General features: G+C 49.7%; 1 protein-coding gene across 10 annotated transcripts in view; it reads right to left on the bottom strand.

The window, feature by feature from the left end:
- LOC122478347 (serine/arginine repetitive matrix protein 1-like) overlaps window positions 1-27,040 on the bottom strand; it is a 74,216-nt gene that overhangs the window by 42,464 nt on the left and 4,712 nt on the right. For 9 of the 10 annotated variants that reach the window (XM_043571974.1, XM_043571975.1, XM_043571976.1 and 6 more), the window contains exons 2-40: window positions 26,482-26,543; window positions 25,991-26,015; window positions 25,281-25,342; window positions 24,783-24,807; window positions 23,711-23,772; window positions 23,218-23,242; window positions 22,502-22,563; window positions 22,004-22,028; window positions 20,932-20,993; window positions 20,439-20,463; window positions 19,725-19,786; window positions 19,227-19,251; window positions 18,155-18,216; window positions 17,662-17,686; window positions 16,950-17,011; window positions 16,452-16,476; window positions 15,380-15,441; window positions 14,887-14,911; window positions 14,173-14,234; window positions 13,675-13,699; window positions 12,602-12,663; window positions 12,109-12,133; window positions 11,397-11,458; window positions 10,899-10,923; window positions 9,826-9,887; window positions 9,333-9,357; window positions 8,623-8,684; window positions 8,125-8,149; window positions 7,052-7,113; window positions 6,559-6,583; window positions 5,847-5,908; window positions 5,349-5,373; window positions 4,276-4,337; window positions 3,783-3,807; window positions 3,071-3,132; window positions 2,573-2,597; window positions 1,500-1,561; window positions 1,007-1,031; window positions 293-354 (exon numbers count right to left, since the gene is read on the bottom strand). In XM_043571974.1, coding sequence (XP_043427909.1) covers window positions 293-354; window positions 1,007-1,031; window positions 1,500-1,561; window positions 2,573-2,597; window positions 3,071-3,132; window positions 3,783-3,807; window positions 4,276-4,337; window positions 5,349-5,373; window positions 5,847-5,908; window positions 6,559-6,583; window positions 7,052-7,113; window positions 8,125-8,149; window positions 8,623-8,684; window positions 9,333-9,357; window positions 9,826-9,887; window positions 10,899-10,923; window positions 11,397-11,458; window positions 12,109-12,133; window positions 12,602-12,663; window positions 13,675-13,699; window positions 14,173-14,234; window positions 14,887-14,911; window positions 15,380-15,441; window positions 16,452-16,476; window positions 16,950-17,011; window positions 17,662-17,686; window positions 18,155-18,216; window positions 19,227-19,251; window positions 19,725-19,786; window positions 20,439-20,463; window positions 20,932-20,993; window positions 22,004-22,028; window positions 22,502-22,563; window positions 23,218-23,242; window positions 23,711-23,772; window positions 24,783-24,807; window positions 25,281-25,342; window positions 25,991-26,015; window positions 26,482-26,543 — 1,715 coding nt within the window. The remainder of the gene's footprint in view (window positions 1-292; window positions 355-1,006; window positions 1,032-1,499; window positions 1,562-2,572; window positions 2,598-3,070; window positions 3,133-3,782; window positions 3,808-4,275; window positions 4,338-5,348; window positions 5,374-5,846; window positions 5,909-6,558; window positions 6,584-7,051; window positions 7,114-8,124; window positions 8,150-8,622; window positions 8,685-9,332; window positions 9,358-9,825; window positions 9,888-10,898; window positions 10,924-11,396; window positions 11,459-12,108; window positions 12,134-12,601; window positions 12,664-13,674; window positions 13,700-14,172; window positions 14,235-14,886; window positions 14,912-15,379; window positions 15,442-16,451; window positions 16,477-16,949; window positions 17,012-17,661; window positions 17,687-18,154; window positions 18,217-19,226; window positions 19,252-19,724; window positions 19,787-20,438; window positions 20,464-20,931; window positions 20,994-22,003; window positions 22,029-22,501; window positions 22,564-23,217; window positions 23,243-23,710; window positions 23,773-24,782; window positions 24,808-25,280; window positions 25,343-25,990; window positions 26,016-26,481; window positions 26,544-27,040) is intronic. The other variant, XM_043571977.1, reaches the window with a different exon arrangement.

The raw sequence follows: 27,040 nt of genomic DNA, 5'->3' as shown, positions 1-27,040 counted from the left end.
GAACACCGAGGATGCAGACTACAAAATGGTTCCCCCAGAAGGAAAAAGTGCGGCTGCCGAAAAAGATCCTAGGACGCTGTTTACTAGCAGGTTTGGCACTGCCAGTGGAAAATGTCCCCCTGACCAAGGGGACAGTTGGCAAGAAACAACCATGGAAATTGACAACATGTTTCTCCCCACAGGGAAAATAACATTATCACCTCAACGGTACATTGTCACATTTACAACAGATGTTGATTGCAAAGACTCTACGGAAGCACTTGTGTTCCTCAAGGAAAGACAGGAAGCTCACCTCAGCAACAGCCTGCTGACTGGGCACAGGATGGGGCCGCCGTCTTTCCTCCTCGGGGACACCTAGAAAGACCACAACACCTGTCAGTACCATGTTGGTGCTGCTCAAGTATACCTCAGGGACTGTTCCTTGATATGAACATGGGCCAGAGCATATTGAGGCTTCGGTGACCTGCATGGACTAAATGTTACTGCTGAGCCGTGCACAGCAGTATTCCTTGAGGTGTGCAGTAGGAGGAGTGTGTGAGAATGTAGACATTAATCATTGTGCAGTGTCAGTGACACCTGTTCTCTGGGCAAACCCACATGTATCTTTCTGTCTCTGTCTCTCTTGCAGTGTGTCTGTCTCATTTTGTGTGGCTTAGTCTGTGTGTCTCCCAAGAAAACACACTCAACACACATTCACAGTCACCATCACGTGACACACAGACACACACACACACACACACACACACACACACACACAGAACCACCCCGGGACTCATGCCCACAAAAACACACCCCACTCGAGGAATTCATTATCTTTCTCCTAGTGTAGAAGCATCCCATAGTTTTGTCACCTGGGACGTAGGTCCTTCCCCCCCACTCACAAGCACCAGTCCTCCCAGGCCTCTGGAATTAGGGTAGCTCTCCAGACTGAAGTCAACAACAATGCCCCACCTGCATCACCAGCTAAACATTTTTCTCAGCAAGAGACAGTTTCCGGGATACATACCCGTGTCCTGTGCTCCTTCGGCCACCTGAATGTTAGGAAAGAAAACACCATCAGGGTGAGATCATGACATACACTATTGGCACCACTCTTCAGTTCCCTTTGCGTCTTTACGATACAAGATGGGACTCAGCGGTTGAGTCGAAGGCCACAAAAGCCAATGAATAGGATGCCTGTCAGAAGTTGTTTCTCCTGGGGATGTGTCTCTCAGGACCACTGAGGATGCCTGCTACAAAATTCTTCACCCAAGCAGGACAGATGGCTGCTGACGGAAAAGATCCTAGGACACTGTTTGTTACCAGGTTTGGCACTGCCAGTGGTCAATGTCCCCCTGGCCAAGGTGACCGTTGGCAAGAGGCAACCACTCACCACTGTCCCCATCCGGGAAAGCAACAGTATCCTCGAAAATGTAGACTGTCATATGTACAACAGAGGTGGATTGGAAAGCCTCTAAGAAAGCAATTGTGCTCCTTCAGGGAAAGACAGGAAAGCTCACCTCAGCACCAGCCTGCTGCCTCCTTTCAGGAAGGGGCCGCCGCTTTTTCACCTTAGCGACACCTAGGAGGACACAGAATACAGGTCACTATCTTCTTGGTGCTGCTCAAGAATACCTCCGGGACTGTTCCTTATAGGAACATGGGCGAGAGCGTACGGAGGCTTTTGCCAACTGCATGGACGGAATGTTACTGCTGAGCCACGCTCAGCAGTATTCCTGGAAGTGTGCGGTACGCAGAGATTTTTGAGAATGTAGACTTTGGTCAGTTTTCAGTGTCAGTGGCACATATCTCGTGGGCAAGCCCACGTCTGTCTCTCTCTCTGTCGCTCGCTCTCGCTCTCCCTCTCTTGAAATGTGTCTGTCTCTTTCTCTGTGTGGCTTTTTCTCTGTGTCTCTCAAGAAAACACACACACACACGCAGACATACACTGTCACGATCCCGCGACATACACCCACATACAGAACAACCCCCAGACTCAACACACAAAATTACTCCGCACAAAAGATATACAGCATCTTTCTTATACTGTAGAAACATCACCTAGTTTGTCACCTGGGACGTCGGTCTTTCGCCCCCACCCTCGAGCACCAGTCCTCCCAGGACTCTGCATTGTAGATATCGGTCATTGTCGAATGTCAGTGGCCCATATCTCTGGGCAAACCCACATCTCTCTCTCTACTCTCTCTCTCCCTCTCTTTCACTGTGTCTGTCTCTTCCTGTGTGTGGCTCTGTCTCTCTGTCTCTGAGCCTCTCAAGAAAGCGCACGCACGCACGCACGCACGCACGCATACACACTCACCATCATGCGACATACAGAGATACAGAACAACCCCAAGACTCATGCACACACAATCACACCGCACAGATGGAATCCCTTGTCTTTCTCATACTACAGAAACATGGACATAGATTTCACCGGGGATGTCGGTCTTTCCCCCCCCCACACTCAAGCACCTGTCCCCCCAGGACCCTGATATCCGGGTACTCTCCAGACGGAAGACAGCAAGAATGCCCCACCTACACCTCCCCCGAAACATTTTCCTCAGCAAGAAACAGTTTCCAGGACACATACCTTCTTCTCGTGCTCCTACGGCCACCTGAATGTTAGAAAAGAAAACACCATCAGGGTGAGATCATGATGTACAGTATGTGTACCATTCTTCGGTTCGCTTGGTGACTTTGGGATTCAGGATGGGACACAGTGTTTGAGTCAAAGGCCACAAAAGCAAAGATAATATGCCTGTCAGAAGTCGTTTTGCCTGGAGATGTGTCTCTAAAGAACACCGAGGATGCAGACTACAAAATGGTTCCCCCAGAAGGAAAAAGTGCGGCTGCCGAAAAAGATCCTAGGACGCTGTTTACTAGCAGGTTTGGCACTGCCAGTGGAAAATGTCCCCCTGACCAAGGGGACAGTTGGCAAGAAACAACCATGGAAATTGACAACATGTTTCTCCCCACAGGGAAAATAACATTATCACCTCAACGGTACATTGTCACATTTACAACAGATGTTGATTGCAAAGACTCTACGGAAGCACTTGTGTTCCTCAAGGAAAGACAGGAAGCTCACCTCAGCAACAGCCTGCTGACTGGGCACAGGATGGGGCCGCCGTCTTTCCTCCTCGGGGACACCTAGAAAGACCACAACACCTGTCAGTACCATGTTGGTGCTGCTCAAGTATACCTCAGGGACTGTTCCTTGATATGAACATGGGCCAGAGCATATTGAGGCTTCGGTGACCTGCATGGACTAAATGTTACTGCTGAGCCGTGCACAGCAGTATTCCTTGAGGTGTGCAGTAGGAGGAGTGTGTGAGAATGTAGACATTAATCATTGTGCAGTGTCAGTGACACCTGTTCTCTGGGCAAACCCACATGTATCTTTCTGTCTCTGTCTCTCTTGCAGTGTGTCTGTCTCATTTTGTGTGGCTTAGTCTGTGTGTCTCCCAAGAAAACACACTCAACACACATTCACAGTCACCATCACGTGACACACAGACACACACACACACACACACACACACACACACACAGAACCACCCCGGGACTCATGCCCACAAAAACACACCCCACTCGAGGAATTCATTATCTTTCTCCTAGTGTAGAAGCATCCCATAGTTTTGTCACCTGGGACGTAGGTCCTTCCCCCCCACTCACAAGCACCAGTCCTCCCAGGCCTCTGGAATTAGGGTAGCTCTCCAGACTGAAGTCAACAACAATGCCCCACCTGCATCACCAGCTAAACATTTTTCTCAGCAAGAGACAGTTTCCGGGATACATACCCGTGTCCTGTGCTCCTTCGGCCACCTGAATGTTAGGAAAGAAAACACCATCAGGGTGAGATCATGACATACACTATTGGCACCACTCTTCAGTTCCCTTTGCGTCTTTACGATACAAGATGGGACTCAGCGGTTGAGTCGAAGGCCACAAAAGCCAATGAATAGGATGCCTGTCAGAAGTTGTTTCTCCTGGGGATGTGTCTCTCAGGACCACTGAGGATGCCTGCTACAAAATTCTTCACCCAAGCAGGACAGATGGCTGCTGACGGAAAAGATCCTAGGACACTGTTTGTTACCAGGTTTGGCACTGCCAGTGGTCAATGTCCCCCTGGCCAAGGTGACCGTTGGCAAGAGGCAACCACTCACCACTGTCCCCATCCGGGAAAGCAACAGTATCCTCGAAAATGTAGACTGTCATATGTACAACAGAGGTGGATTGGAAAGCCTCTAAGAAAGCAATTGTGCTCCTTCAGGGAAAGACAGGAAAGCTCACCTCAGCACCAGCCTGCTGCCTCCTTTCAGGAAGGGGCCGCCGCTTTTTCACCTTAGCGACACCTAGGAGGACACAGAATACAGGTCACTATCTTCTTGGTGCTGCTCAAGAATACCTCCGGGACTGTTCCTTATAGGAACATGGGCGAGAGCGTACGGAGGCTTTTGCCAACTGCATGGACGGAATGTTACTGCTGAGCCACGCTCAGCAGTATTCCTGGAAGTGTGCGGTACGCAGAGATTTTTGAGAATGTAGACTTTGGTCAGTTTTCAGTGTCAGTGGCACATATCTCGTGGGCAAGCCCACGTCTGTCTCTCTCTCTGTCGCTCGCTCTCGCTCTCCCTCTCTTGAAATGTGTCTGTCTCTTTCTCTGTGTGGCTTTTTCTCTGTGTCTCTCAAGAAAACACACACACACACGCAGACATACACTGTCACGATCCCGCGACATACACCCACATACAGAACAACCCCCAGACTCAACACACAAAATTACTCCGCACAAAAGATATACAGCATCTTTCTTATACTGTAGAAACATCACCTAGTTTGTCACCTGGGACGTCGGTCTTTCGCCCCCACCCTCGAGCACCAGTCCTCCCAGGACTCTGCATTGTAGATATCGGTCATTGTCGAATGTCAGTGGCCCATATCTCTGGGCAAACCCACATCTCTCTCTCTACTCTCTCTCTCCCTCTCTTTCACTGTGTCTGTCTCTTCCTGTGTGTGGCTCTGTCTCTCTGTCTCTGAGCCTCTCAAGAAAGCGCACGCACGCACGCACGCACGCACGCATACACACTCACCATCATGCGACATACAGAGATACAGAACAACCCCAAGACTCATGCACACACAATCACACCGCACAGATGGAATCCCTTGTCTTTCTCATACTACAGAAACATGGACATAGATTTCACCGGGGATGTCGGTCTTTCCCCCCCCCACACTCAAGCACCTGTCCCCCCAGGACCCTGATATCCGGGTACTCTCCAGACGGAAGACAGCAAGAATGCCCCACCTACACCTCCCCCGAAACATTTTCCTCAGCAAGAAACAGTTTCCAGGACACATACCTTCTTCTCGTGCTCCTACGGCCACCTGAATGTTAGAAAAGAAAACACCATCAGGGTGAGATCATGATGTACAGTATGTGTACCATTCTTCGGTTCGCTTGGTGACTTTGGGATTCAGGATGGGACACAGTGTTTGAGTCAAAGGCCACAAAAGCAAAGATAATATGCCTGTCAGAAGTCGTTTTGCCTGGAGATGTGTCTCTAAAGAACACCGAGGATGCAGACTACAAAATGGTTCCCCCAGAAGGAAAAAGTGCGGCTGCCGAAAAAGATCCTAGGACGCTGTTTACTAGCAGGTTTGGCACTGCCAGTGGAAAATGTCCCCCTGACCAAGGGGACAGTTGGCAAGAAACAACCATGGAAATTGACAACATGTTTCTCCCCACAGGGAAAATAACATTATCACCTCAACGGTACATTGTCACATTTACAACAGATGTTGATTGCAAAGACTCTACGGAAGCACTTGTGTTCCTCAAGGAAAGACAGGAAGCTCACCTCAGCAACAGCCTGCTGACTGGGCACAGGATGGGGCCGCCGTCTTTCCTCCTCGGGGACACCTAGAAAGACCACAACACCTGTCAGTACCATGTTGGTGCTGCTCAAGTATACCTCAGGGACTGTTCCTTGATATGAACATGGGCCAGAGCATATTGAGGCTTCGGTGACCTGCATGGACTAAATGTTACTGCTGAGCCGTGCACAGCAGTATTCCTTGAGGTGTGCAGTAGGAGGAGTGTGTGAGAATGTAGACATTAATCATTGTGCAGTGTCAGTGACACCTGTTCTCTGGGCAAACCCACATGTATCTTTCTGTCTCTGTCTCTCTTGCAGTGTGTCTGTCTCATTTTGTGTGGCTTAGTCTGTGTGTCTCCCAAGAAAACACACTCAACACACATTCACAGTCACCATCACGTGACACACAGACACACACACACACACACACACACACACACACACAGAACCACCCCGGGACTCATGCCCACAAAAACACACCCCACTCGAGGAATTCATTATCTTTCTCCTAGTGTAGAAGCATCCCATAGTTTTGTCACCTGGGACGTAGGTCCTTCCCCCCCACTCACAAGCACCAGTCCTCCCAGGCCTCTGGAATTAGGGTAGCTCTCCAGACTGAAGTCAACAACAATGCCCCACCTGCATCACCAGCTAAACATTTTTCTCAGCAAGAGACAGTTTCCGGGATACATACCCGTGTCCTGTGCTCCTTCGGCCACCTGAATGTTAGGAAAGAAAACACCATCAGGGTGAGATCATGACATACACTATTGGCACCACTCTTCAGTTCCCTTTGCGTCTTTACGATACAAGATGGGACTCAGCGGTTGAGTCGAAGGCCACAAAAGCCAATGAATAGGATGCCTGTCAGAAGTTGTTTCTCCTGGGGATGTGTCTCTCAGGACCACTGAGGATGCCTGCTACAAAATTCTTCACCCAAGCAGGACAGATGGCTGCTGACGGAAAAGATCCTAGGACACTGTTTGTTACCAGGTTTGGCACTGCCAGTGGTCAATGTCCCCCTGGCCAAGGTGACCGTTGGCAAGAGGCAACCACTCACCACTGTCCCCATCCGGGAAAGCAACAGTATCCTCGAAAATGTAGACTGTCATATGTACAACAGAGGTGGATTGGAAAGCCTCTAAGAAAGCAATTGTGCTCCTTCAGGGAAAGACAGGAAAGCTCACCTCAGCACCAGCCTGCTGCCTCCTTTCAGGAAGGGGCCGCCGCTTTTTCACCTTAGCGACACCTAGGAGGACACAGAATACAGGTCACTATCTTCTTGGTGCTGCTCAAGAATACCTCCGGGACTGTTCCTTATAGGAACATGGGCGAGAGCGTACGGAGGCTTTTGCCAACTGCATGGACGGAATGTTACTGCTGAGCCACGCTCAGCAGTATTCCTGGAAGTGTGCGGTACGCAGAGATTTTTGAGAATGTAGACTTTGGTCAGTTTTCAGTGTCAGTGGCACATATCTCGTGGGCAAGCCCACGTCTGTCTCTCTCTCTGTCGCTCGCTCTCGCTCTCCCTCTCTTGAAATGTGTCTGTCTCTTTCTCTGTGTGGCTTTTTCTCTGTGTCTCTCAAGAAAACACACACACACACGCAGACATACACTGTCACGATCCCGCGACATACACCCACATACAGAACAACCCCCAGACTCAACACACAAAATTACTCCGCACAAAAGATATACAGCATCTTTCTTATACTGTAGAAACATCACCTAGTTTGTCACCTGGGACGTCGGTCTTTCGCCCCCACCCTCGAGCACCAGTCCTCCCAGGACTCTGCATTGTAGATATCGGTCATTGTCGAATGTCAGTGGCCCATATCTCTGGGCAAACCCACATCTCTCTCTCTACTCTCTCTCTCCCTCTCTTTCACTGTGTCTGTCTCTTCCTGTGTGTGGCTCTGTCTCTCTGTCTCTGAGCCTCTCAAGAAAGCGCACGCACGCACGCACGCACGCACGCATACACACTCACCATCATGCGACATACAGAGATACAGAACAACCCCAAGACTCATGCACACACAATCACACCGCACAGATGGAATCCCTTGTCTTTCTCATACTACAGAAACATGGACATAGATTTCACCGGGGATGTCGGTCTTTCCCCCCCCCACACTCAAGCACCTGTCCCCCCAGGACCCTGATATCCGGGTACTCTCCAGACGGAAGACAGCAAGAATGCCCCACCTACACCTCCCCCGAAACATTTTCCTCAGCAAGAAACAGTTTCCAGGACACATACCTTCTTCTCGTGCTCCTACGGCCACCTGAATGTTAGAAAAGAAAACACCATCAGGGTGAGATCATGATGTACAGTATGTGTACCATTCTTCGGTTCGCTTGGTGACTTTGGGATTCAGGATGGGACACAGTGTTTGAGTCAAAGGCCACAAAAGCAAAGATAATATGCCTGTCAGAAGTCGTTTTGCCTGGAGATGTGTCTCTAAAGAACACCGAGGATGCAGACTACAAAATGGTTCCCCCAGAAGGAAAAAGTGCGGCTGCCGAAAAAGATCCTAGGACGCTGTTTACTAGCAGGTTTGGCACTGCCAGTGGAAAATGTCCCCCTGACCAAGGGGACAGTTGGCAAGAAACAACCATGGAAATTGACAACATGTTTCTCCCCACAGGGAAAATAACATTATCACCTCAACGGTACATTGTCACATTTACAACAGATGTTGATTGCAAAGACTCTACGGAAGCACTTGTGTTCCTCAAGGAAAGACAGGAAGCTCACCTCAGCAACAGCCTGCTGACTGGGCACAGGATGGGGCCGCCGTCTTTCCTCCTCGGGGACACCTAGAAAGACCACAACACCTGTCAGTACCATGTTGGTGCTGCTCAAGTATACCTCAGGGACTGTTCCTTGATATGAACATGGGCCAGAGCATATTGAGGCTTCGGTGACCTGCATGGACTAAATGTTACTGCTGAGCCGTGCACAGCAGTATTCCTTGAGGTGTGCAGTAGGAGGAGTGTGTGAGAATGTAGACATTAATCATTGTGCAGTGTCAGTGACACCTGTTCTCTGGGCAAACCCACATGTATCTTTCTGTCTCTGTCTCTCTTGCAGTGTGTCTGTCTCATTTTGTGTGGCTTAGTCTGTGTGTCTCCCAAGAAAACACACTCAACACACATTCACAGTCACCATCACGTGACACACAGACACACACACACACACACACACACACACACACAGAACCACCCCGGGACTCATGCCCACAAAAACACACCCCACTCGAGGAATTCATTATCTTTCTCCTAGTGTAGAAGCATCCCATAGTTTTGTCACCTGGGACGTAGGTCCTTCCCCCCCACTCACAAGCACCAGTCCTCCCAGGCCTCTGGAATTAGGGTAGCTCTCCAGACTGAAGTCAACAACAATGCCCCACCTGCATCACCAGCTAAACATTTTTCTCAGCAAGAGACAGTTTCCGGGATACATACCCGTGTCCTGTGCTCCTTCGGCCACCTGAATGTTAGGAAAGAAAACACCATCAGGGTGAGATCATGACATACACTATTGGCACCACTCTTCAGTTCCCTTTGCGTCTTTACGATACAAGATGGGACTCAGCGGTTGAGTCGAAGGCCACAAAAGCCAATGAATAGGATGCCTGTCAGAAGTTGTTTCTCCTGGGGATGTGTCTCTCAGGACCACTGAGGATGCCTGCTACAAAATTCTTCACCCAAGCAGGACAGATGGCTGCTGACGGAAAAGATCCTAGGACACTGTTTGTTACCAGGTTTGGCACTGCCAGTGGTCAATGTCCCCCTGGCCAAGGTGACCGTTGGCAAGAGGCAACCACTCACCACTGTCCCCATCCGGGAAAGCAACAGTATCCTCGAAAATGTAGACTGTCATATGTACAACAGAGGTGGATTGGAAAGCCTCTAAGAAAGCAATTGTGCTCCTTCAGGGAAAGACAGGAAAGCTCACCTCAGCACCAGCCTGCTGCCTCCTTTCAGGAAGGGGCCGCCGCTTTTTCACCTTAGCGACACCTAGGAGGACACAGAATACAGGTCACTATCTTCTTGGTGCTGCTCAAGAATACCTCCGGGACTGTTCCTTATAGGAACATGGGCGAGAGCGTACGGAGGCTTTTGCCAACTGCATGGACGGAATGTTACTGCTGAGCCACGCTCAGCAGTATTCCTGGAAGTGTGCGGTACGCAGAGATTTTTGAGAATGTAGACTTTGGTCAGTTTTCAGTGTCAGTGGCACATATCTCGTGGGCAAGCCCACGTCTGTCTCTCTCTCTGTCGCTCGCTCTCGCTCTCCCTCTCTTGAAATGTGTCTGTCTCTTTCTCTGTGTGGCTTTTTCTCTGTGTCTCTCAAGAAAACACACACACACACGCAGACATACACTGTCACGATCCCGCGACATACACCCACATACAGAACAACCCCCAGACTCAACACACAAAATTACTCCGCACAAAAGATATACAGCATCTTTCTTATACTGTAGAAACATCACCTAGTTTGTCACCTGGGACGTCGGTCTTTCGCCCCCACCCTCGAGCACCAGTCCTCCCAGGACTCTGCATTGTAGATATCGGTCATTGTCGAATGTCAGTGGCCCATATCTCTGGGCAAACCCACATCTCTCTCTCTACTCTCTCTCTCCCTCTCTTTCACTGTGTCTGTCTCTTCCTGTGTGTGGCTCTGTCTCTCTGTCTCTGAGCCTCTCAAGAAAGCGCACGCACGCACGCACGCACGCACGCATACACACTCACCATCATGCGACATACAGAGATACAGAACAACCCCAAGACTCATGCACACACAATCACACCGCACAGATGGAATCCCTTGTCTTTCTCATACTACAGAAACATGGACATAGATTTCACCGGGGATGTCGGTCTTTCCCCCCCCCACACTCAAGCACCTGTCCCCCCAGGACCCTGATATCCGGGTACTCTCCAGACGGAAGACAGCAAGAATGCCCCACCTACACCTCCCCCGAAACATTTTCCTCAGCAAGAAACAGTTTCCAGGACACATACCTTCTTCTCGTGCTCCTACGGCCACCTGAATGTTAGAAAAGAAAACACCATCAGGGTGAGATCATGATGTACAGTATGTGTACCATTCTTCGGTTCGCTTGGTGACTTTGGGATTCAGGATGGGACACAGTGTTTGAGTCAAAGGCCACAAAAGCAAAGATAATATGCCTGTCAGAAGTCGTTTTGCCTGGAGATGTGTCTCTAAAGAACACCGAGGATGCAGACTACAAAATGGTTCCCCCAGAAGGAAAAAGTGCGGCTGCCGAAAAAGATCCTAGGACGCTGTTTACTAGCAGGTTTGGCACTGCCAGTGGAAAATGTCCCCCTGACCAAGGGGACAGTTGGCAAGAAACAACCATGGAAATTGACAACATGTTTCTCCCCACAGGGAAAATAACATTATCACCTCAACGGTACATTGTCACATTTACAACAGATGTTGATTGCAAAGACTCTACGGAAGCACTTGTGTTCCTCAAGGAAAGACAGGAAGCTCACCTCAGCAACAGCCTGCTGACTGGGCACAGGATGGGGCCGCCGTCTTTCCTCCTCGGGGACACCTAGAAAGACCACAACACCTGTCAGTACCATGTTGGTGCTGCTCAAGTATACCTCAGGGACTGTTCCTTGATATGAACATGGGCCAGAGCATATTGAGGCTTCGGTGACCTGCATGGACTAAATGTTACTGCTGAGCCGTGCACAGCAGTATTCCTTGAGGTGTGCAGTAGGAGGAGTGTGTGAGAATGTAGACATTAATCATTGTGCAGTGTCAGTGACACCTGTTCTCTGGGCAAACCCACATGTATCTTTCTGTCTCTGTCTCTCTTGCAGTGTGTCTGTCTCATTTTGTGTGGCTTAGTCTGTGTGTCTCCCAAGAAAACACACTCAACACACATTCACAGTCACCATCACGTGACACACAGACACACACACACACACACACACACACACACACACAGAACCACCCCGGGACTCATGCCCACAAAAACACACCCCACTCGAGGAATTCATTATCTTTCTCCTAGTGTAGAAGCATCCCATAGTTTTGTCACCTGGGACGTAGGTCCTTCCCCCCCACTCACAAGCACCAGTCCTCCCAGGCCTCTGGAATTAGGGTAGCTCTCCAGACTGAAGTCAACAACAATGCCCCACCTGCATCACCAGCTAAACATTTTTCTCAGCAAGAGACAGTTTCCGGGATACATACCCGTGTCCTGTGCTCCTTCGGCCACCTGAATGTTAGGAAAGAAAACACCATCAGGGTGAGATCATGACATACACTATTGGCACCACTCTTCAGTTCCCTTTGCGTCTTTACGATACAAGATGGGACTCAGCGGTTGAGTCGAAGGCCACAAAAGCCAATGAATAGGATGCCTGTCAGAAGTTGTTTCTCCTGGGGATGTGTCTCTCAGGACCACTGAGGATGCCTGCTACAAAATTCTTCACCCAAGCAGGACAGATGGCTGCTGACGGAAAAGATCCTAGGACACTGTTTGTTACCAGGTTTGGCACTGCCAGTGGTCAATGTCCCCCTGGCCAAGGTGACCGTTGGCAAGAGGCAACCACTCACCACTGTCCCCATCCGGGAAAGCAACAGTATCCTCGAAAATGTAGACTGTCATATGTACAACAGAGGTGGATTGGAAAGCCTCTAAGAAAGCAATTGTGCTCCTTCAGGGAAAGACAGGAAAGCTCACCTCAGCACCAGCCTGCTGCCTCCTTTCAGGAAGGGGCCGCCGCTTTTTCACCTTAGCGACACCTAGGAGGACACAGAATACAGGTCACTATCTTCTTGGTGCTGCTCAAGAATACCTCCGGGACTGTTCCTTATAGGAACATGGGCGAGAGCGTACGGAGGCTTTTGCCAACTGCATGGACGGAATGTTACTGCTGAGCCACGCTCAGCAGTATTCCTGGAAGTGTGCGGTACGCAGAGATTTTTGAGAATGTAGACTTTGGTCAGTTTTCAGTGTCAGTGGCACATATCTCGTGGGCAAGCCCACGTCTGTCTCTCTCTCTGTCGCTCGCTCTCGCTCTCCCTCTCTTGAAATGTGTCTGTCTCTTTCTCTGTGTGGCTTTTTCTCTGTGTCTCTCAAGAAAACACACACACACACGCAGACATACACTGTCACGATCCCGCGACATACACCCACATACAGAACAACCCCCAGACTCAACACACAAAATTACTCCGCACAAAAGATATACAGCATCTTTCTTATACTGTAGAAACATCACCTAGTTTGTCACCTGGGACGTCGGTCTTTCGCCCCCACCCTCGAGCACCAGTCCTCCCAGGACTCTGCATTGTAGATATCGGTCATTGTCGAATGTCAGTGGCCCATATCTCTGGGCAAACCCACATCTCTCTCTCTACTCTCTCTCTCCCTCTCTTTCACTGTGTCTGTCTCTTCCTGTGTGTGGCTCTGTCTCTCTGTCTCTGAGCCTCTCAAGAAAGCGCACGCACGCACGCACGCACGCACGCATACACACTCACCATCATGCGACATACAGAGATACAGAACAACCCCAAGACTCATGCACACACAATCACACCGCACAGATGGAATCCCTTGTCTTTCTCATACTACAGAAACATGGACATAGATTTCACCGGGGATGTCGGTCTTTCCCCCCCCCACACTCAAGCACCTGTCCCCCCAGGACCCTGATATCCGGGTACTCTCCAGACGGAAGACAGCAAGAATGCCCCACCTACACCTCCCCCGAAACATTTTCCTCAGCAAGAAACAGTTTCCAGGACACATACCTTCTTCTCGTGCTCCTACGGCCACCTGAATGTTAGAAAAGAAAACACCATCAGGGTGAGATCATGATGTACAGTATGTGTACCATTCTTCGGTTCGCTTGGTGACTTTGGGATTCAGGATGGGACACAGTGTTTGAGTCAAAGGCCACAAAAGCAAAGATAATATGCCTGTCAGAAGTCGTTTTGCCTGGAGATGTGTCTCTAAAGAACACCGAGGATGCAGACTACAAAATGGTTCCCCCAGAAGGAAAAAGTGCGGCTGCCGAAAAAGATCCTAGGACGCTGTTTACTAGCAGGTTTGGCACTGCCAGTGGAAAATGTCCCCCTGACCAAGGGGACAGTTGGCAAGAAACAACCATGGAAATTGACAACATGTTTCTCCCCACAGGGAAAATAACATTATCACCTCAACGGTACATTGTCACATTTACAACAGATGTTGATTGCAAAGACTCTACGGAAGCACTTGTGTTCCTCAAGGAAAGACAGGAAGCTCACCTCAGCAACAGCCTGCTGACTGGGCACAGGATGGGGCCGCCGTCTTTCCTCCTCGGGGACACCTAGAAAGACCACAACACCTGTCAGTACCATGTTGGTGCTGCTCAAGTATACCTCAGGGACTGTTCCTTGATATGAACATGGGCCAGAGCATATTGAGGCTTCGGTGACCTGCATGGACTAAATGTTACTGCTGAGCCGTGCACAGCAGTATTCCTTGAGGTGTGCAGTAGGAGGAGTGTGTGAGAATGTAGACATTAATCATTGTGCAGTGTCAGTGACACCTGTTCTCTGGGCAAACCCACATGTATCTTTCTGTCTCTGTCTCTCTTGCAGTGTGTCTGTCTCATTTTGTGTGGCTTAGTCTGTGTGTCTCCCAAGAAAACACACTCAACACACATTCACAGTCACCATCACGTGACACACAGACACACACACACACACACACACACACACACACACACAGAACCACCCCGGGACTCATGCCCACAAAAACACACCCCACTCGAGGAATTCATTATCTTTCTCCTAGTGTAGAAGCATCCCATAGTTTTGTCACCTGGGACGTAGGTCCTTCCCCCCCACTCACAAGCACCAGTCCTCCCAGGCCTCTGGAATTAGGGTAGCTCTCCAGACTGAAGTCAACAACAATGCCCCACCTGCATCACCAGCTAAACATTTTTCTCAGCAAGAGACAGTTTCCGGGATACATACCCGTGTCCTGTGCTCCTTCGGCCACCTGAATGTTAGGAAAGAAAACACCATCAGGGTGAGATCATGACATACACTATTGGCACCACTCTTCAGTTCCCTTTGCGTCTTTACGATACAAGATGGGACTCAGCGGTTGAGTCGAAGGCCACAAAAGCCAATGAATAGGATGCCTGTCAGAAGTTGTTTCTCCTGGGGATGTGTCTCTCAGGACCACTGAGGATGCCTGCTACAAAATTCTTCACCCAAGCAGGACAGATGGCTGCTGACGGAAAAGATCCTAGGACACTGTTTGTTACCAGGTTTGGCACTGCCAGTGGTCAATGTCCCCCTGGCCAAGGTGACCGTTGGCAAGAGGCAACCACTCACCACTGTCCCCATCCGGGAAAGCAACAGTATCCTCGAAAATGTAGACTGTCATATGTACAACAGAGGTGGATTGGAAAGCCTCTAAGAAAGCAATTGTGCTCCTTCAGGGAAAGACAGGAAAGCTCACCTCAGCACCAGCCTGCTGCCTCCTTTCAGGAAGGGGCCGCCGCTTTTTCACCTTAGCGACACCTAGGAGGACACAGAATACAGGTCACTATCTTCTTGGTGCTGCTCAAGAATACCTCCGGGACTGTTCCTTATAGGAACATGGGCGAGAGCGTACGGAGGCTTTTGCCAACTGCATGGACGGAATGTTACTGCTGAGCCACGCTCAGCAGTATTCCTGGAAGTGTGCGGTACGCAGAGATTTTTGAGAATGTAGACTTTGGTCAGTTTTCAGTGTCAGTGGCACATATCTCGTGGGCAAGCCCACGTCTGTCTCTCTCTCTGTCGCTCGCTCTCGCTCTCCCTCTCTTGAAATGTGTCTGTCTCTTTCTCTGTGTGGCTTTTTCTCTGTGTCTCTCAAGAAAACACACACACACACGCAGACATACACTGTCACGATCCCGCGACATACACCCACATACAGAACAACCCCCAGACTCAACACACAAAATTACTCCGCACAAAAGATATACAGCATCTTTCTTATACTGTAGAAACATCACCTAGTTTGTCACCTGGGACGTCGGTCTTTCGCCCCCACCCTCGAGCACCAGTCCTCCCAGGACTCTGCATTGTAGATATCGGTCATTGTCGAATGTCAGTGGCCCATATCTCTGGGCAAACCCACATCTCTCTCTCTACTCTCTCTCTCCCTCTCTTTCACTGTGTCTGTCTCTTCCTGTGTGTGGCTCTGTCTCTCTGTCTCTGAGCCTCTCAAGAAAGCGCACGCACGCACGCACGCACGCACGCATACACACTCACCATCATGCGACATACAGAGATACAGAACAACCCCAAGACTCATGCACACACAATCACACCGCACAGATGGAATCCCTTGTCTTTCTCATACTACAGAAACATGGACATAGATTTCACCGGGGATGTCGGTCTTTCCCCCCCCACACTCAAGCACCTGTCCCCCCAGGACCCTGATATCCGGGTACTCTCCAGACGGAAGACAGCAAGAATGCCCCACCTACACCTCCCCCGAAACATTTTCCTCAGCAAGAAACAGTTTCCAGGACACATACCTTCTTCTCGTGCTCCTACGGCCACCTGAATGTTAGAAAAGAAAACACCATCAGGGTGAGATCATGATGTACAGTATGTGTACCATTCTTCGGTTCGCTTGGTGACTTTGGGATTCAGGATGGGACACAGTGTTTGAGTCAAAGGCCACAAAAGCAAAGATAATATGCCTGTCAGAAGTCGTTTTGCCTGGAGATGTGTCTCTAAAGAACACCGAGGATGCAGACTACAAAATGGTTCCCCCAGAAGGAAAAAGTGCGGCTGCCGAAAAAGATCCTAGGACGCTGTTTACTAGCAGGTTTGGCACTGCCAGTGGAAAATGTCCCCCTGACCAAGGGGACAGTTGGCAAGAAACAACCATGGAAATTGACAACATGTTTCTCCCCACAGGGAAAATAACATTATCACCTCAACGGTACATTGTCACATTTACAACAGATGTTGATTGCAAAGACTCTACGGAAGCACTTGTGTTCCTCAAGGAAAGACAGGAAGCTCACCTCAGCAACAGCCTGCTGACTGGGCACAGGATGGGGCCGCCGTCTTTCCTCCTCGGGGACACCTAGAAAGACCACAACACCTGTCAGTACCATGTTGGTGCTGCTCAAGTATACCTCAGGGACTGTTCCTTGATATGAACATGGGCCAGAGCATATTGAGGCTTCGGTGACCTGCATGGACTAAATGTTACTGCTGAGCCGTGCACAGCAGTATTCCTTGAGGTGTGCAGTAGGAGGAGTGTGTGAGAATGTAGACATTAATCATTGTGCAGTGTCAGTGACACCTGTTCTCTGGGCAAACCCACATGTATCTTTCTGTCTCTGTCTCTCTTGCAGTGTGTCTGTCTCATTTTGTGTGGCTTAGTCTGTGTGTCTCCCAAGAAAACACACTCAACACACATTCACAGTCACCATCACGTGACACACAGACACACACACACACACACACACACACACACACACAGAACCACCCCGGGACTCATGCCCACAAAAACACACCCCACTCGAGGAATTCATTATCTTTCTCCTAGTGTAGAAGCATCCCATAGTTTTGTCACCTGGGACGTAGGTCCTTCCCCCCCACTCACAAGCACCAGTCCTCCCAGGCCTCTGGAATTAGGGTAGCTCTCCAGACTGAAGTCAACAACAATGCCCCACCTGCATCACCAGCTAAACATTTTTCTCAGCAAGAGACAGTTTCCGGGATACATACCCGTGTCCTGTGCTCCTTCGGCCACCTGAATGTTAGGAAAGAAAACACCATCAGGGTGAGATCATGACATACACTATTGGCACCACTCTTCAGTTCCCTTTGCGTCTTTACGATACAAGATGGGACTCAGCGGTTGAGTCGAAGGCCACAAAAGCCAATGAATAGGATGCCTGTCAGAAGTTGTTTCTCCTGGGGATGTGTCTCTCAGGACCACTGAGGATGCCTGCTACAAAATTCTTCACCCAAGCAGGACAGATGGCTGCTGACGGAAAAGATCCTAGGACACTGTTTGTTACCAGGTTTGGCACTGCCAGTGGTCAATGTCCCCCTGGCCAAGGTGACCGTTGGCAAGAGGCAACCACTCACCACTGTCCCCATCCGGGAAAGCAACAGTATCCTCGAAAATGTAGACTGTCATATGTACAACAGAGGTGGATTGGAAAGCCTCTAAGAAAGCAATTGTGCTCCTTCAGGGAAAGACAGGAAAGCTCACCTCAGCACCAGCCTGCTGCCTCCTTTCAGGAAGGGGCCGCCGCTTTTTCACCTTAGCGACACCTAGGAGGACACAGAATACAGGTCACTATCTTCTTGGTGCTGCTCAAGAATACCTCCGGGACTGTTCCTTATAGGAACATGGGCGAGAGCGTACGGAGGCTTTTGCCAACTGCATGGACGGAATGTTACTGCTGAGCCACGCTCAGCAGTATTCCTGGAAGTGTGCGGTACGCAGAGATTTTTGAGAATGTAGACTTTGGTCAGTTTTCAGTGTCAGTGGCACATATCTCGTGGGCAAGCCCACGTCTGTCTCTCTCTCTGTCGCTCGCTCTCGCTCTCCCTCTCTTGAAATGTGTCTGTCTCTTTCTCTGTGTGGCTTTTTCTCTGTGTCTCTCAAGAAAACACACACACACACGCAGACATACACTGTCACGATCCCGCGACATACACCCACATACAGAACAACCCCCAGACTCAACACACAAAATTACTCCGCACAAAAGATATACAGCATCTTTCTTATACTGTAGAAACATCACCTAGTTTGTCACCTGGGACGTCGGTCTTTCGCCCCCACCCTCGAGCACCAGTCCTCCCAGGACTCTGCATTGTAGATATCGGTCATTGTCGAATGTCAGTGGCCCATATCTCTGGGCAAACCCACATCTCTCTCTCTACTCTCTCTCTCCCTCTCTTTCACTGTGTCTGTCTCTTCCTGTGTGTGGCTCTGTCTCTCTGTCTCTGAGCCTCTCAAGAAAGCGCACGCACGCACGCACGCACGCACGCATACACACTCACCATCATGCGACATACAGAGATACAGAACAACCCCAAGACTCATGCACACACAATCACACCGCACAGATGGAATCCCTTGTCTTTCTCATACTACAGAAACATGGACATAGATTTCACCGGGGATGTCGGTCTTTCCCCCCCCACACTCAAGCCCCTGTCCCCCCAGGACCCTGATATCCGGGTACTCTCCAGACGGAAGACAGCAAGAATGCCCCACCTACACCTCCCCCGAAACATTTTCCTCAGCAAGAAACAGTTTCCAGGACACATACCTTCTTCTCGTGCTCCTACGGCCACCTGAATGTTAGAAAAGAAAACACCATCAGGGTGAGATCATGATGTACAGTATGTGTACCATTCTTCGGTTCGCTTGGTGACTTTGGGATTCAGGATGGGACACAGTGTTTGAGTCAAAGGCCACAAAAGCAAAGATAATATGCCTGTCAGAAGTCGTTTTGCCTGGAGATGTGTCTCTAAAGAACACCGAGGATGCAGACTACAAAATGGTTCCCCCAGAAGGAAAAAGTGCGGCTGCCGAAAAAGATCCTAGGACGCTGTTTACTAGCAGGTTTGGCACTGCCAGTGGAAAATGTCCCCCTGACCAAGGGGACAGTTGGCAAGAAACAACCATGGAAATTGACAACATGTTTCTCCCCACAGGGAAAATAACATTATCACCTCAACGGTACATTGTCACATTTACAACAGATGTTGATTGCAAAGACTCTACGGAAGCACTTGTGTTCCTCAAGGAAAGACAGGAAGCTCACCTCAGCAACAGCCTGCTGACTGGGCACAGGATGGGGCCGCCGTCTTTCCTCCTCGGGGACACCTAGAAAGACCACAACACCTGTCAGTACCATGTTGGTGCTGCTCAAGTATACCTCAGGGACTGTTCCTTGATATGAACATGGGCCAGAGCATATTGAGGCTTCGGTGACCTGCATGGACTAAATGTTACTGCTGAGCCGTGCACAGCAGTATTCCTTGAGGTGTGCAGTAGGAGGAGTGTGTGAGAATGTAGACATTAATCATTGTGCAGTGTCAGTGACACCTGTTCTCTGGGCAAACCCACATGTATCTTTCTGTCTCTGTCTCTCTTGCAGTGTGTCTGTCTCATTTTGTGTGGCTTAGTCTGTGTGTCTCCCAAGAAAACACACTCAACACACATTCACAGTCACCATCACGTGACACACAGACACACACACACACACACACACACACACACACACACAGAACCACCCCGGGACTCATGCCCACAAAAACACACCCCACTCGAGGAATTCATTATCTTTCTCCTAGTGTAGAAGCATCCCATAGTTTTGTCACCTGGGACGTAGGTCCTTCCCCCCCACTCACAAGCACCAGTCCTCCCAGGCCTCTGGAATTAGGGTAGCTCTCCAGACTGAAGTCAACAACAATGCCCCACCTGCATCACCAGCTAAACATTTTTCTCAGCAAGAGACAGTTTCCGGGATACATACCCGTGTCCTGTGCTCCTTCGGCCACCTGAATGTTAGGAAAGAAAACACCATCAGGGTGAGATCATGACATACACTATTGGCACCACTCTTCAGTTCCCTTTGCGTCTTTACGATACAAGATGGGACTCAGCGGTTGAGTCGAAGGCCACAAAAGCCAATGAATAGGATGCCTGTCAGAAGTTGTTTCTCCTGGGGATGTGTCTCTCAGGACCACTGAGGATGCCTGCTACAAAATTCTTCACCCAAGCAGGACAGATGGCTGCTGACGGAAAAGATCCTAGGACACTGTTTGTTACCAGGTTTGGCACTGCCAGTGGTCAATGTCCCCCTGGCCAAGGTGACCGTTGGCAAGAGGCAACCACTCACCACTGTCCCCATCCGGGAAAGCAACAGTATCCTCGAAAATGTAGACTGTCATATGTACAACAGAGGTGGATTGGAAAGCCTCTAAGAAAGCAATTGTGCTCCTTCAGGGAAAGACAGGAAAGCTCACCTCAGCACCAGCCTGCTGCCTCCTTTCAGGAAGGGGCCGCCGCTTTTTCACCTTAGCGACACCTAGGAGGACACAGAATACAGGTCACTATCTTCTTGGTGCTGCTCAAGAATACCTCCGGGACTGTTCCTTATAGGAACATGGGCGAGAGCGTACGGAGGCTTTTGCCAACTGCATGGACGGAATGTTACTGCTGAGCCACGCTCAGCAGTATTCCTGGAAGTGTGCGGTACGCAGAGATTTTTGAGAATGTAGACTTTGGTCAGTTTTCAGTGTCAGTGGCACATATCTCGTGGGCAAGCCCACGTCTGTCTCTCTCTCTGTCGCTCGCTCTCGCTCTCCCTCTCTTGAAATGTGTCTGTCTCTTTCTCTGTGTGGCTTTTTCTCTGTGTCTCTCAAGAAAACACACACACACACGCAGACATACACTGTCACGATCCCGCGACATACACCCACATACAGAACAACCCCCAGACTCAACACACAAAATTACTCCGCACAAAAGATATACAGCATCTTTCTTATACTGTAGAAACATCACCTAGTTTGTCACCTGGGACGTCGGTCTTTCGCCCCCACCCTCGAGCACCAGTCCTCCCAGGACTCTGCATTGTAGATATCGGTCATTGTCGAATGTCAGTGGCCCATATCTCTGGGCAAACCCACATCTCTCTCTCTACTCTCTCTCTCCCTCTCTTTCACTGTGTCTGTCTCTTCCTGTGTGTGGCTCTGTCTCTCTGTCTCTGAGCCTCTCAAGAAAGCGCACGCACGCACGCACGCACGCACGCATACACACTCACCATCATGCGACATACAGAGATACAGAACAACCCCAAGACTCATGCACACACAATCACACCGCACAGATGGAATCCCTTGTCTTTCTCATACTACAGAAACATGGACATAGATTTCACCGGGGATGTCGGTCTTTCCCCCCCCACACTCAAGCCCCTGTCCCCCCAGGACCCTGATATCCGGGTACTCTCCAGACGGAAGACAGCAAGAATGCCCCACCTACACCTCCCCCGAAACATTTTCCTCAGCAAGAAACAGTTTCCAGGACACATACCTTCTTCTCGTGCTCCTACGGCCACCTGAATGTTAGAAAAGAAAACACCATCAGGGTGAGATCATGATGTACAGTATGTGTACCATTCTTCGGTTCGCTTGGTGACTTTGGGATTCAGGATGGGACACAGTGTTTGAGTCAAAGGCCACAAAAGCAAAGATAATATGCCTGTCAGAAGTCGTTTTGCCTGGAGATGTGTCTCTAAAGAACACCGAGGATGCAGACTACAAAATGGTTCCCCCAGAAGGAAAAAGTGCGGCTGCCGAAAAAGATCCTAGGACGCTGTTTACTAGCAGGTTTGGCACTGCCAGTGGAAAATGTCCCCCTGACCAAGGGGACAGTTGGCAAGAAACAACCATGGAAATTGACAACATGTTTCTCCCCACAGGGAAAATAACATTATCACCTCAACGGTACATTGTCACATTTACAACAGATGTTGATTGCAAAGACTCTACGGAAGCACTTGTGTTCCTCAAGGAAAGACAGGAAGCTCACCTCAGCAACAGCCTGCTGACTGGGCACAGGATGGGGCCGCCGTCTTTCCTCCTCGGGGACACCTAGAAAGACCACAACACCTGTCAGTACCATGTTGGTGCTGCTCAAGTATACCTCAGGGACTGTTCCTTGATATGAACATGGGCCAGAGCATATTGAGGCTTCGGTGACCTGCATGGACTAAATGTTACTGCTGAGCCGTGCACAGCAGTATTCCTTGAGGTGTGCAGTAGGAGGAGTGTGTGAGAATGTAGACATTAATCATTGTGCAGTGTCAGTGACACCTGTTCTCTGGGCAAACCCACATGTATCTTTCTGTCTCTGTCTCTCTTGCAGTGTGTCTGTCTCATTTTGTGTGGCTTAGTCTGTGTGTCTCCCAAGAAAACACACTCAACACACATTCACAGTCACCATCACGTGACACACAGACACACACACACACACACACACACACACACACACACACAGAACCACCCCGGGACTCATGCCCACAAAAACACACCCCACTCGAGGAATTCATTATCTTTCTCCTAGTGTAGAAGCATCCCATAGTTTTGTCACCTGGGACGTAGGTCCTTCCCCCCCACTCACAAGCACCAGTCCTCCCAGGCCTCTGGAATTAGGGTAGCTCTCCAGACTGAAGTCAACAACAATGCCCCACCTGCATCACCAGCTAAACATTTTTCTCAGCAAGAGACAGTTTCCGGGATACATACCCGTGTCCTGTGCTCCTTCGGCCACCTGAATGTTAGGAAAGAAAACACCATCAGGGTGAGATCATGACATACACTATTGGCACCACTCTTCAGTTCCCTTTGCGTCTTTACGATACAAGATGGGACTCAGCGGTTGAGTCGAAGGCCACAAAAGCCAATGAATAGGATGCCTGTCAGAAGTTGTTTCTCCTGGGGATGTGTCTCTCAGGACCACTGAGGATGCCTGCTACAAAATTCTTCACCCAAGCAGGACAGATGGCTGCTGACGGAAAAGATCCTAGGACACTGTTTGTTACCAGGTTTGGCACTGCCAGTGGTCAATGTCCCCCTGGCCAAGGTGACCGTTGGCAAGAGGCAACCACTCACCACTGTCCCCATCCGGGAAAGCAACAGTATCCTCGAAAATGTAGACTGTCATATGTACAACAGAGGTGGATTGGAAAGCCTCTAAGAAAGCAATTGTGCTCCTTCAGGGAAAGACAGGAAAGCTCACCTCAGCACCAGCCTGCTGCCTCCTTTCAGGAAGGGGCCGCCGCTTTTTCACCTTAGCGACACCTAGGAGGACACAGAATACAGGTCACTATCTTCTTGGTGCTGCTCAAGAATACCTCCGGGACTGTTCCTTATAGGAACATGGGCGAGAGCGTACGGAGGCTTTTGCCAACTGCATGGACGGAATGTTACTGCTGAGCCACGCTCAGCAGTATTCCTGGAAGTGTGCGGTACGCAGAGATTTTTGAGAATGTAGACTTTGGTCAGTTTTCAGTGTCAGTGGCACATATCTCGTGGGCAAGCCCACGTCTGTCTCTCTCTCTGTCGCTCGCTCTCGCTCTCCCTCTCTTGAAATGTGTCTGTCTCTTTCTCTGTGTGGCTTTTTCTCTGTGTCTCTCAAGAAAACACACACACACACGCAGACATACACTGTCACGATCCCGCGACATACACCCACATACAGAACAACCCCCAGACTCAACACACAAAATTACTCCGCACAAAAGATATACAGCATCTTTCTTATACTGTAGAAACATCACCTAGTTTGTCACCTGGGACGTCGGTCTTTCGCCCCCACCCTCGAGCACCAGTCCTCCCAGGACTCTGCATTGTAGATATCGGTCATTGTCGAATGTCAGTGGCCCATATCTCTGGGCAAACCCACATCTCTCTCTCTACTCTCTCTCTCCCTCTCTTTCACTGTGTCTGTCTCTTCCTGTGTGTGGCTCTGTCTCTCTGTCTCTGAGCCTCTCAAGAAAGCGCACGCACGCACGCACGCACGCACGCATACACACTCACCATCATGCGACATACAGAGATACAGAACAACCCCAAGACTCATGCACACACAATCACACCGCACAGATGGAATCCCTTGTCTTTCTCATACTACAGAAACATGGACATAGATTTCACCGGGGATGTCGGTCTTTCCCCCCCCACACTCAAGCCCCTGTCCCCCCAGGACCCTGATATCCGGGTACTCTCCAGACGGAAGACAGCAAGAATGCCCCACCTACACCTCCCCCGAAACATTTTCCTCAGCAAGAAACAGTTTCCAGGACACATACCTTCTTCTCGTGCTCCTACGGCCACCTGAATGTTAGAAAAGAAAACACCATCAGGGTGAGATCATGATGTACAGTATGTGTACCATTCTTCGGTTCGCTTGGTGACTTTGGGATTCAGGATGGGACACAGTGTTTGAGTCAAAGGCCACAAAAGCAAAGATAATATGCCTGTCAGAAGTCGTTTTGCCTGGAGATGTGTCTCTAAAGAACACCGAGGATGCAGACTACAAAATGGTTCCCCCAGAAGGAAAAAGTGCGGCTGCCGAAAAAGATCCTAGGACGCTGTTTACTAGCAGGTTTGGCACTGCCAGTGGAAAATGTCCCCCTGACCAAGGGGACAGTTGGCAAGAAACAACCATGGAAATTGACAACATGTTTCTCCCCACAGGGAAAATAACATTATCACCTCAACGGTACATTGTCACATTTACAACAGATGTTGATTGCAAAGACTCTACGGAAGCACTTGTGTTCCTCAAGGAAAGACAGGAAGCTCACCTCAGCAACAGCCTGCTGACTGGGCACAGGATGGGGCCGCCGTCTTTCCTCCTCGGGGACACCTAGAAAGACCACAACACCTGTCAGTACCATGTTGGTGCTGCTCAAGTATACCTCAGGGACTGTTCCTTGATATGAACATGGGCCAGAGCATATTGAGGCTTCGGTGACCTGCATGGACTAAATGTTACTGCTGAGCCGTGCACAGCAGTATTCCTTGAGGTGTGCAGTAGGAGGAGTGTGTGAGAATGTAGACATTAATCATTGTGCAGTGTCAGTGACACCTGTTCTCTGGGCAAACCCACATGTATCTTTCTGTCTCTGTCTCTCTTGCAGTGTGTCTGTCTCATTTTGTGTGGCTTAGTCTGTGTGTCTCCCAAGAAAACACACTCAACACACATTCACAGTCACCATCACGTGACACACAGACACACACACACACACACACACACACACACACAGAACCACCCCGGGACTCATGCCCACAAAAACACACCCCACTCGAGGAATTCATTATCTTTCTCCTAGTGTAGAAGCATCCCATAGTTTTGTCACCTGGGACGTAGGTCCTTCCCCCCCACTCACAAGCACCAGTCCTCCCAGGCCTCTGGAATTAGGGTAGCTCTCCAGACTGAAGTCAACAACAATGCCCCACCTGCATCACCAGCTAAACATTTTTCTCAGCAAGAGACAGTTTCCGGGATACATACCCGTGTCCTGTGCTCCTTCGGCCACCTGAATGTTAGGAAAGAAAACACCATCAGGGTGAGATCATGACATACACTATTGGCACCACTCTTCAGTTCCCTTTGCGTCTTTACGATACAAGATGGGACTCAGCAGTCGAGTGAAAGGCCACAAAAGCCAATGAATAGGATGCCTGTCAGAAGTTGTTTCTCCTGGGGATGTGTCTCTAAAGAACACTGAGGATGCAGACTACAAAATGGTTCACCCAGAAGGAAAAAGTGCGGCTGCCGAAAATCATCCTAGGACGCTGTTTGTTACCAGGTTTGGCACTGCCAGTGGTCAATGTCTCCCTGACCAAGGTGACCGTTGGCTAGAGGCAACCACTCTCCACTCTCCCCATCACGGATAGTAACAGTATCATCGAAAATATACATTGTCATATTTACCACAGAAGCTGATTGGAAAGACTCTAACATAGCACTTGTGTTTCTCAGGGAAATACTGGCAAGCTCACCTCAGCAGCAACCTCATACCTCCTTGCATGATTGGCGCGCAGTGTTTCCTCGTTTCGGACACCTAGAAGGACACAGAATATACCTCAGTATATTGTTGGTGGTGCTCAAGAATAACTCAGGGACTTTTCTTCATGTGAACATTGGCCAGAGCATACAGAGGCTTTGGTTACCTGCATGGACTGAATGGTACTGAGGAGCCACGCTCAAGTGTATTTCTTGGCGTGTGCAGTATGAGTAGTTTTTTGAGAGTGTAGACATTGGTAATGTGTAGTGTCAGTGGTACGTGTCTCCTGGGTCAACACACATCTCTCCTCTCTCTCTCACCTGTCTCTCTCTCTCTTATGAGTGTGTCTCATTCTCTTTGTGTGCTTCCCTGTCCCTCAGTTTTTGCCTGTCTCAAACACACACACACACACACACACACACACACACACACACAACAGCACTGTGAATACATTGTCTTCTCTCACTGTAAACATAGACACAGGTTTCCCCCTCAGAAATCTGTCTTTTCTCCACACCATCAAGCCTCTGTCCTGCAGGGAACCTGGGTTAAGG

The sequence above is a fragment of the Prionailurus bengalensis genome, unplaced genomic scaffold (genome assembly GCF_016509475.1).
Source record: "Prionailurus bengalensis isolate Pbe53 unplaced genomic scaffold, Fcat_Pben_1.1_paternal_pri Un_scaffold_51, whole genome shotgun sequence".
Taxonomy (NCBI): Eukaryota; Metazoa; Chordata; class Mammalia; order Carnivora; family Felidae; genus Prionailurus; species Prionailurus bengalensis.
Note: the sequence above shows the minus strand (reverse complement) of the source record. Positions and strands in the feature narration are given on the sequence as shown.